The sequence below is a fragment of the Bombus impatiens genome, unplaced genomic scaffold (genome assembly GCF_000188095.3).
Source record: "Bombus impatiens unplaced genomic scaffold, BIMP_2.2 scf_0491, whole genome shotgun sequence".
Classification (NCBI taxonomy): Eukaryota; Metazoa; Arthropoda; class Insecta; order Hymenoptera; family Apidae; genus Bombus; species Bombus impatiens.
The window spans coordinates 223,710-235,581 of NT_176910.1; the positions used below are offsets into that span (position 1 = coordinate 223,710).

The 11,872-nt window shown below is 33.5% G+C and overlaps 1 protein-coding gene across 2 annotated transcripts in view; it reads left to right on the forward strand.

The window, feature by feature from the left end:
• The window catches only part of LOC100741349 (prolyl 4-hydroxylase subunit alpha-1), a 225,029-nt gene extending 213,550 nt beyond the window's left edge, over positions 1 to 11,479 (forward strand). The window contains exons 7-13 of one of the 2 annotated variants that reach the window (XM_012387903.3): positions 4,816 to 4,983; positions 6,618 to 6,790; positions 7,206 to 7,472; positions 7,633 to 7,857; positions 7,953 to 8,018; positions 8,156 to 8,321; positions 9,067 to 9,161. In XM_012387903.3, the coding sequence (XP_012243326.1) occupies positions 4,816 to 4,983; positions 6,618 to 6,790; positions 7,206 to 7,472; positions 7,633 to 7,857; positions 7,953 to 8,018; positions 8,156 to 8,321; positions 9,067 to 9,161 (1,160 nt within the window). Of the gene's footprint in view, positions 1 to 4,815; positions 4,984 to 6,617; positions 6,791 to 7,205; positions 7,473 to 7,632; positions 7,858 to 7,952; positions 8,019 to 8,155; positions 8,322 to 9,066 lie in introns of both variants that reach the window. The other variant, XM_012387902.3, reaches the window with a different exon arrangement.
• Positions 11,480 to 11,872: the final 393 nt, after the last annotated feature.

An 11,872-nucleotide genomic window follows, 5' to 3' on the forward strand; every position in this document is an offset into this window, starting at 1 on the left:
GGGAACGAAGCGTCAAGGTGAGAGCTTTCTCGGCCAACTGATAACGTCAAACTTGAAGAGTTCGGTATTTTTGAGGAAAGATATTTCTGAGATATCGAGAGGTAACGTTTTAAAGATGATAGTTATTCAAAGATGGATATACAGAGGGATGAACGTGTAAGTAGAAACACTTTGTTTCCAAAACTCCCGTGAAATATGTAGTGTTTATTTCTAAATCGATATCATTAATATCAATGGACTAAAATATTCGCAAAGATATATCTTAAGTGTCTGATCAAAACATAATTCCCATTATTACAAAATCTCTGGACAAAATTTTACGGTGAAAGAATTAAAAGAATTGGAAAAATATATACTGCTACTGAAAAAGTACAAATTAACTTCTGTATTTTATGAAAAAAATCTCTACTAAATGTTTACTTTTAAAAAGTCTTTTCTACGTCAGTGCGTTCTACGTTCTACGAACTTTCGTTGGAAATGTTTTTGTCTTAAATTATCCGAATTACGTATGCTATATTACATTCAAATACATTAAAAGCTAATAGATGGTACTTCCACCGCCACAAATCAAAAAACTTCCACTCCGATAAAAACCAGTCTATTCCACGACAATAAAATCCACGAAAGATTAGGCATTACGAGGTAAATGATTCATTAGGAGGTACCACTCCTCGTTATCGCATTAGCCAGCGGACAGAAGAGGGACGAAAGAAAAAGGGAGGAAAGAAAAAGGAGGACGCGATGAAGAACTTGCTCTCCCTTCTTTTCACGGTGAATTATTTATTCGGATCGGACAGCAGAGCAAAACGTAGCGAATCGAGGTGAATATTGGCGTACGATGTTACCTGTACTTAGCGATCCCCGACATGAATAATTTACGCGATTTCTTTCATCAACGCCGTGTCCCTTTTTCCAAAGCGGCTCCATCCCTACGATTTCGCCTCGATGGTGCCACGATAATTCGCAGTTTCTGTTGTCGCCGCCATTTTTCTCTCTTTTTTTCCTTTTCTCTACCCTGTTCTATTTTTTTCTTTCCTTTGCCTTACTCTTTCTTTTGGCCGGTAGAAGCTAGCGCTTTTTACCGCGACAGGGAAACGATTTTTCCACCGACAGGAACCACGGATCGTTTCCGTGCATCATTTAAACGCTACCATGGGGAATTCGATGAATATTGAATGGCTAATGGGGAATGATCTACTCCCTGTAGGTGTGGAATATTTTTTTTTTTTTATCTTTCTTCGTCGACAATCTTCTTCCTTCTCCCCTCTTTTTCGAAGAATGCGAGTTAAAAAGAGTTGGAAAGTAAAAGAAGACCGTTTCGTGAAGGGAGAGAATAACTGTGAGTGGAAAAATTAATCTTCTCAAGAATATGGAAAATCTTTTTTTTATCAATTATTCTGATGTTTTGCTAGAGAGAGCGCCGTAATATATTAAAGTTGAAGATCAGTTTTCTCGAAGACAAATACATTTATTGTTTGATTAGTTAATGTTATGTTAAAGTACAACATGGAATGTGGCAAAGTTAATTAACTCCAGAGTATTCTGTAGGTTATCTTCAATTTAATTGTGTTTTTCATCGTCAAAAGTTTCTTAAGATTCATACTAAAGCTACTTTTGAAGCCCTAAAAGTCTTTTTGTTTATCAAAACTGAAGCAACCTTGAGATAGAAAACAAAGAGGAACCAGTAGGGCTAAAACTAAAAGCTCGTCAATGAAATGTCGCCCAAAAATGTTTATACCGCTGTATGTAAATATCAATGTTTTAAGAACCTGTAAAGTTCAACATTATATTCACGAATCCGCATACACCATTACGAATTTCACGAGATCCGAAATATGGTCCAAAAATATTTATTAACCCAGACGATGCTAAACCAACACAATTAGCCGCTGTTAACAAACCACGATGAATTAGCAACAACATTACCAACGGAATACGGTTTACAAAGCCACGTTATTAAAATATTGTTCAATTTAATCAAGTATCGCGCGGATCTAAGCTTCATCGCCTTCGTAGCTAATTGAAATTCCATTTAATTAGCTGTACACAGCGGACTAAATTAAATTAAGATAAATTTAATCCGAATAGCCCGGTGAAAGCTCATACGGGCGAGAAACAACGCGAGACTTCTGCGTTCCACCCGCCAATCGTTCCAAGCTTCTGATTAAATTATAAAACGAATAATCTCTCTCCTCCTCCATTGTTTTACGCGATCGCGTAAACGATTGCAGGAAAAGCTATTCGTGATCTACCGCGTTTACGATACCATTTCGAACCTCGTTATAGCCGCGTAAAACTCCGCGTATCTCTTTTATTTTCATCACAGAGCTTGCACCAGCTGAATAAACCGTTTTATTTACCAATCCACTGGAACTTCCCGCGGATAAATTCGCGATGTAACCGCGAGAAACTTCGCAATCTGCACCGACTATCGAGAAATTAATTAACGAAGCAAGTTCTTCGCGGTGAAGGTGGTAAAGAAAGGGAGAGGGACGAGTTTTCCGCTGTTTGGCAGCGTTTGGAATACGTAATGGAGAAACTTTGTCAGATCGTTCGACTCGAAAAATGTCAAAGTTAGAAAGAAGATTCGTTTTCTCAGCTTCAACTTCCGGGATTTTTCATAGGCGATAATCGTACGCTATTATTAGGAATGCGATATGAATCAATCGGTATTTTTCTACCTATATTGTTCCAAATTAATCTTCTGTTATTGGTTTCAATGTCATACATCAATTCAAATGTTCATTTCTAATTTGAAAAGGAATATCGTTTATTAATTCTTTTATTTTTAATCGCTACGAAAAGTGTCTTTCTTTTACAGACACGTCTTTTACAACGATGAATCTTTGCATAAACATGAAACCTAATCTGTCGAACGTTGTGATCTTTATTTTGATAGAACAAAATAGATCATACGTAATTCGATAAAATAATATAAAAGGGAAAATGCTGTGCATCCATTATTTCCTTATAAAACGAAAGAAACTTTTCGGACGACCTAATATTTTAGTTTTGTCAAACCTGATTTCATTTGTCGTTTAGTCTGCAATATGCACAGTTTCTGGTCTTTACCGGTTGTCTCATTTAGTAAATTTGGCGACGTCTGGTGTTTAATAATCTCTTTCTTTCTTTCTTTCTTTCTTTTGGGGCAGGGGCGACATTCTACACCAGCTATCGAGAAATTAATTAACGAAGCAAGTTTTTTGTGGAGAAGGTAGCAAAGAAAAGAACAGAATCAGGCGAAAGGCGAAGTTTTTTTTACTGTTTGGCGCCGTTTGGAATACATAAACGGGACGACAGAGAATTCGACGAAGGAAGTTCGCGAGGTCGTTCGATTCAAAAAATGTTAAAGTTAAAGGAAAGATTGTTTTTTTCAGCTTTAACTTTCAGATTTTTCATCGCACGCTGTTATTACGAATGTAATTATGATAATAGAGTCATGAATTATACAGGGTTGGGCTTTAGAGTCTTCAAGACAATCAGAAAACGGAATGATTCTGGATCTGCAGTAGAAATAAGTCGAAATCGTGGAAATAAATTCTCTTTCTTCGTTCGCCGGTGTTTTGTTTTTTGGAACAGTGCCACTTGGAAATTCTGTCGACCTCGTGAATTTTCCGCGACGGTGAAATTGAAAAACGTAGATGGACGAGGAACGGATATATTTTTGGTCGTACAGACGGTGTCCCGAGTTTTTTCATACAAATTTTTCATACGGATAGAAGAAAATTTTATGTACATTTGAAAGTGAAGCTAAAATGTCGTGTGACGAAAAACCGTAAACACTTTATTTTAAAAAATTATATTAAATATATGCAACAGATCGATATACACAACCGCGATATTGGTTCAATATGGATTTTATTCTAAGTTAGCATCTCTTAACCAGTTATTTGTTTTTGACGAGTATACTCGTCATGAAGAAATGGCAATATTTTGTGTTACGACGAGCTCTGCTAGTAATAAAATTAAAAAATAAAACAGTCATTTCGTTACAACTTCATTCTATATTGTAACAGCCACACATACGCTGTGCTTGACGAGTATACTCGTCGTTGCTTACTTTTTGCGACACATTTTAGGTGCACACTTTTCAAATAGATCGCAACAGCTAACTGGTTAATTTGTGACACTCCGGAGACAGCGAATTCTTCACAGTGTGACGCTCACATACATAAATTATTATTTTATTATTGGAATAAAAAATCTTTAATAGGAATGTATTTATTTATTTATATTAAATCTCGTCCCTTCAAATTTGAAGATTATCGATGAATAATTGATGAGTGTTTTAAATATACATATTTGAAGTACATCAGGGATTTAAATTTTCAACTACGTCTTAGGGATCCGCGACAACAAAAAAAAACTATTTAAAGGAATCTGTAATAAATAAAATATAAAGAACTGCTGTTCCAGGTTGAAGTTTTAAGAGCAATAATATATTTCGCTTACAAGTTTTTAACAAAGCATTTACGGAATTTAACAATTTTGTTACAGAGCATATTAATTTTATTTTTAACTATAAAAGATTGGCAAAGTTTGTAGAGAAAAATCTGAGACACTCTGTATAAAAAGTTTCATTCTTTAAGGGTTTTACTTTTATCTTTTATTACTTTAAGAGAAGTTTATACTGTTTCATAGGTTAGTAGAGATTTCTCTTCTTCTTTGACAATAATTTTTCAATCGTCAGAACAGAAAAAATGAAATATTCCTTCTTCAAGATCTTCATTGTTTCAAACATAAAAAGTGTTAAGATTCAAAGAGGGAAGTTTAATAAATTAATTAATTTGTTTTAATCCTTTTCCCTTCTTGCAGCCAGCGACTGTTTCGAACTTGGGAGACAATCTTATCACAATCGTGATTACTATCACACCGTACTGTGGATGCAAGAAGCCATGAATCGTCTTCAAGAGGAACAAAACGCTACCACAACTTCGAAACCAGACATATTAGAATATTTGGCATTCTCAACTTACATGCAAGGTATGTACACCAACAAAAACAACTTCATTATCGTAGTTATTAATCATGATTACAACTACAACTATCAACAACTAAAGTATATTTCTTGTACCAAAGAGATGAAATTAAAGATACGTGAAAAAATACATAATGCAAAGAGAAAAGTAAATTCCGAATCAATATATTTTTCAGAAAAATGGTTCCAAAAATTTATCGTAAAATTCCTGCGAAAAATTATGAATTGATCGTGTTAATTACTGTAGTAGTTCTAACGTTAAATTTTAGCGAAAGATACGTCAGAGAAATTTTGTCATAATTTCACATTTTTAATCTTCGTAATAATATAATTAGTATTACGCAACGAAAGAAAAAATTGCATAGCCGGCTTGAAACAACATTTGAAGAATGGCATGCTTATTTTATTATTCATCCAACAAATTAAAGCAACAATTACTCGCGGTTTTCAGTCCACGCGTGACGAAAGATTTGCGAGCAGGAAACTGAGAGAAAAATTGTTGTGACCTCATAAAAGTCGCGCGTTATAAATTAGGAACTAAATTACACGTGTATCCGCCACATTATTCCACAGTTACAAACTTTGCAAACCGTCCGCCGGTTTATTCGTATAATTTTGTTCAACTTATAGATTCGAATCGCATTTCAAAAGCTAACATTAAAAACTACCAAGAATAACATGCAATAATAATGAAGGAAAATTAGATGATAAATGTAATTGTGTCAAGTCGCTCATGACTATAGTAATCAATGTAACTATGAATCTTAAATAAAAAGAAAGAGATCAAATGATTTAATTATATATTTTTTATTAGTCTATTCTTTTATCATTTTGTTATTTTTTATCTAATTACGTTTTCATCCCTACGAATTTTTAATAATATATTTTGCAACGCAATTTCGTTCGTGTCACGCTACGATGGAATTTACATAACATTCGACTAATCAAATAATTTCAGAATTGAAACTTAAAAATTAAAAATTCCAACGACAGAGTTAAACGAACCGTGGAATTATCACAGTTGTTTGAAATATCGGGAAGGGTCTGTAACGAAGGAACGAAGAGGCCAATAAGCCCGTGTCAATAAGCGTGCTCGTTTGCGTTCGAAGTTCCCAGGGTGAATTTAATGCCCGTGAAATCAATTTCAAACAGCGACCGCGGGAAAAGGTATTTGAAAGAAGCCTGAGGAGCAATTTAATTGACGTTAAAATTTTCCATCGTGAATGGCCAACTTTCAGCCGGTTAGTTTGTTTAAAGCTTCGTTAAAACTTCGTCGGATGTATCATGCCAGGTATTTGAAATGCCGACATTAACCCTTTCTACCGTGAAATCGTTGAATTAACTTAACGTCGGCCTTACGGAAGAATTTAACACTCAGTTAATCATAGATGACGATAAGAGTTTTACTTGATTCTGAAGTAGTACATATTTAATTTTAATTTATATGTTTACGTGCACACATAAGCTTTATAACATAGGTATAGTTAAAAACTTTTACGTCTTTTTATCCATCTACGTTATTCGCTATTCTGTTTTTATATTTTCTCTATAAATGGAGAAGCGGGACGAATATATATATTACCAATACACAGCGTACAATTTTATTTACGAATCATTATTATGAGTTCACTGTGCGTAGGAAACGTGGCACGAGCTTTAAGTATGACGAACGAGCTCCTGGAGTTGGTGCCTACTCACGAACGTGCTCTGGGCAATCGAGCTTACTATCAAAAGGAAATCCAGAGCAAAGCTAACCAGTCGAAGAAGAAACGTGGCGAGGACGGCCAAGATGACACTGCCGTCCCTGCTCAGGTAAGATAATGACACTGTATGAATTACAATAGATTAGAACTTCAGAGTATATTCTATTTAGGACAATTTTGTTGTAACAGTTCTGCCCGTGATGATTTCTATAGTACTTCTGTTTTATGTCTATTGATAAGAAGACATGTTGAGAAAGAATGATAAAACTTAAGGGAGCAATGTAAAAATAAATTGATAGTAAATGAAATGATGTTTAGATGTTTAATCGCAGTGAAGATATTTAGGATACTCACATAAAACACCGTGTATAACAAAATCATATTCAAGAACTACCATCAGATTATTTTCAATTTATTTCAATAATCGATATTTCTAATCAGCTATGCTATGTCAAATTTCTAATTATGCGTATACTTATGCCTATTACAAATATGAAATATAATTGCTCGTTCCTACATTCCAGCATTTCACAGTCGCGGAGGAAAAAATGAAAACTTGGGAAGAAATGACAGAAAGGGAACGCTACGAAATGCTATGCCGTGGAGAGGTGTCGATCCCTCCGGAAATACAGAAGAACCTCGTGTGTCGTTACGTCGATCGCGGAATTCCGTTTTTGAAAATTGCGCCATTCAAGGAAGAGGAGGCCTATCTGGATCCGAGGATAGTCGTCTATCATAACGTGATATACGATGAGGAAATCGAGACGATTAAAAGAATGGCGCAACCTAGGGTAACGTATAGTATAACAAACATTGTGAACCCCTGTGAATTTTTCTAAAAATGTGATCTGAGGATATCTTAGATTTTTCATCGATCAATGCTATATTGTGTTATAAATCTTTTTACAGAGGACGTATAATGTTCACTTGTCTTTTTATTTTACATTACAGTTCAAACGTGCTACGGTGCAGAACTATAAAACTGGTGCCTTAGAGATAGCGAATTATAGGATTAGTAAAAGTGCATGGCTTCAGGAGCACGAACATGAACATGTGGCTGCTGTCAGCAGACGCGTCGAGCATATGACGAGTATGACTGTCGACACGGCAGAGGAATTGCAAGTGGTTAATTACGGTATCGGTGGCCACTACGAACCGCACTTTGATTTTGCGCGAGTAAGTAGAAACTTTAAGCTAATATAATTTATTTAATAAACTGAATTAGCGACCACGGAAAATAACCAATTCTAATTTAAATTACTTGTATTTAGAAAGAGGAAACAAATGCGTTCAAAAGTCTGGGAACAGGAAATCGCATTGCTACAGTTTTATATTACGTACGTATTTCATTTCTCACATACTATCAGATGTTTTAATTGTATGAAATAAGCCTTGTTCTAATATACCAATAATAATACATTTTTAAAATATAATAAAATATACTAATATACTAATTTATTATTAACTATTTCAGATGAGCGATGTGGAGCAAGGTGGTGGTACAGTTTTTACAGCAATCAACATCTCCCTATGGCCAAAAAAAGGTAGTGCAGCCTTCTGGTATAATCTTAAACCCAACGGCGAGGGAGATTTCAAAACAAGACATGCTGCTTGCCCTGTTCTTACTGGTTCTAAATGGGGTATGTCAAGTATCAATGCTAATTACTGTTCAACTATAGAGAAAATCAGTAACAGCAAGAAAGTGTGAAACAAGTTGTTTTGTAACTTTGTATAATTGTAAATATGTGAATATGTAACTCTTTGATTTAATACAATATACAGTAAGATATAATATTCTGCTACAAAAGTCAGTGATATATACATTTGCTGCTTTTAGACAGAATATAGTAAACATAACAAATAGAAGCAATTTTCAGATAGCTGAATCTGTAAGAAGTTATATCTATTTACCACAAATTTTAAACTATCTTTCCAATAGTTTGACAATAATTGACACGTTTTTAGTTCTTTAAATCTAAACTTTAAATTTAAACATTTTATCTATATACGCATCTTATAGTTTTATTGATAGACTGTGGATTTTTATATCTTCATAGGAAATTTAAAGATGTAAAAATGTACAGAATACATGTAACGTAAAGAAATATATAAAATGTCCAAAGTATAATATTTGTTGGTGAAACAAATCTTCAATTGTATTTCATTTCTTCAATTGTTTTCACAGTATGTACCTGCAGTCTATTTATGTCAATACGATACTTCAAAAATTGCATACAGAATATTCTATCTTATTCGATCTAAGATTATTTAAATTGTCAAATCTTGAAAGTATATTTTATATAACTCTTAATTAAGTGAATGACAAAATCATGAACGTGTTAAAATCCCACAAATTAAATAATATTACCAATATAATATTTTTAGTGGCAAACAAATGGCTTCACGAAAGAGGTCAAGAATTCCTGAGGCCGTGCACCCTTGAAAACCAAACAGCCGATGAAGCTGATGTTAGGCACTGAATCATCAACCTAACTCTGGATCACCACTATTGAAAATGAACAAAAAGAAAAATAGACACGTGTCTAAATCTCCATTTGACCGCTCAAATGCAAAGGACTTGAAGAACATCTGTGTCGTAAACAGTGTGTTTAATATTGAACGAAAACAAAAGACATTGTTTTATTTGTCGCGAAATTAATCTGCTAAATATGAACGGCGTTCTTTTTTTCAAGGACAAAAGACGAAACATGCTTTTAAACGATTAGAATCTCAACAAGGAAACTGTCAGCGTTAAATGACTTGCATTTAAAGTAACTAAGAAGATATCTCTGTTTTTTTTTTATCAGTCTTATTAGAAATATTAAAACATTGTACAGATTAAAATAACCAGAAAATTTTTTTCCAAGCAAAAAATTCGTTCGTTGCAATCTAGAATTAATATTTTATCTTTAGATCCTAGAATTTTTACAGAAACATGCAGCATTTAGGCGATAGAGTACATTAGAATAACAAGCAATAACGAGTTGCACGTTTGAGCCAGTTATTAGGTTTTTCCCTTAAAGAAAAGAAGAAATAAGGATTCTTGTGATCATGTACAGAAGAATATATATTGTGTGTACAGAGCACAAGACTTCGAAACATTCTCGTCGCATTTATTAATATAACTAAAGTGTAAGAATGTAAAATGTGGAATCGAGTATTCCTGTGTTCATCAGAGTATTCTAATGAAATCTTTAATCGCATCGTTCCTTCTACAACACGTTTCACCCTCTTAATTGGGTCTTTCTTGTAAATAGTAGTAATATAATCGAGAAACACGTCGACAATTTCTTAGATCCATTCGTCTTGTATACGAATTACTTGTAAAAAAAAAGAGAATGATGAGAATAAAAGAAGTAAGAGAAAATGACAAATGAAGAAAGAATATTAGTTTATCGACGGAGAAACATATCTGGAGAGATATGTTTATACCGTGATATCGACCTTAACAATTAAGACGTTATTCCGCGACCTTTGGTGTACGGCATCGTCGAACGAAACGTAATTTATCGAAATTATCAAAGTATAATAGACATGTCTATAAATTAAGTAATCGAACCGTATCTTACCTTGCATACAACCACCGTCTTCTACATCTCTCCTGTCATCTGCGATCTTAATCCTTGTCCGTGTAAAATCTAACATTAAGTTCTTCGATTTGGCATTAATTTTCGATTTTTTACACAATAATCACTCGTAAATGCTCAGGCGAACCATTGGAATTATTTCACGTATAACATTATATAAACAACACAAAATTCCCGATTTATACGAACAAAACCGTTGACAATTAATCTCTTGCGCACTTTTTTCTTAACTTAAACTTATATATTTTAACGTTTTGTAACTCTAACACAAAAGAAATTTTGAAATCGAAATCTGTATGCAAAAAATGCGCCATGATCACTATTGAACATTCGTCTTATGGAAATTTAATGAATATTTGAAAAGAAAGAATCATTCTTCACGTAGAATCACTAATAATGTTATATACATACATTGTATATGGAACTAATGTTTGCAAATATAAATTTTCGCCGATTTCTTAATTTTACGCAGCACGAAAGTTTAGACACAGCGCGGCGAAAGTTCAAACTGCAATAACAAGGATATTTCGTGTAGAAGCAAGCTAGATAACATGGCTGACAGAATACGAATGCTGATTGGTCCGTTCATTACCTGCAATAGCTATGAGCCAACCAGATTAATACATTCGCTGGAGCTTGATGCGCGATTGGTTCAATGTTTGAAATATCTCAAAGTAATTCGAACTACGATCCTCGTCGCAGTGTAAAATTGTTATTGCGTAAAATTATTATTGTATGTAATAATATTAGCATCAGTTATTTTATTATTTTACTTTATCATTGATTAGTGCATTGTGAAATTACCAAATAAGAAGATAGGGAGTGGAATTCGATGCAACCGCGGCACATTCATCATTGGTTAGGAAGAAAGGAATATTGACGTAAATTATGAACACGTGAGTTATTATACCATGTAAATAATCCGTTTTAAATGAATTGTTTCGATGTCGATTTTCGGATTGAAATAACACCATCGATTTACGTTTGGATCAAGCGAAGTTGTTACGATTCATTGTTATCGCACTTAGTATATATTGTTAGATCGAACGAGCTGATGCAGCTCATTTCATATAGCGATTATATACAGTGTAACGCAATCACTGTATTTCCTAAGTAACGTATACAGTTTGTAAGTTCGTTTATAACGTTCGTTACTTCATTCTAATAATAAGCTATAAAATTATGTCACGCAATAAACATTTGCAAACCCCTAATTCGTGATACTGAATGATTACTCTAAATCCCCGATATATAAGATTTCAATAACTAAATAATTTTCTGATTTTACGTTTCATAATTTCATTTCATAATTAAGTTACATTGCTTACGTAAAAATTGTGCAGGATATTTACATATATGTAAATTTTCCCTGTAGGATATATATATCTTTTACTAACAATACATATTTTATTTTAATTAATGGTTCATATTAAAGTATAGTATCATATAAAAACCTTATTTTCTTATCAAACAGTACATATAATTTCTTAAAATCTACAATATACATACAAATCATTATATTATATCTTACCATCAATTATCAATTAAAAGAACCTATAAATGAATGAACTATAACAAGCCCATAATATAAACTATAAAAAATG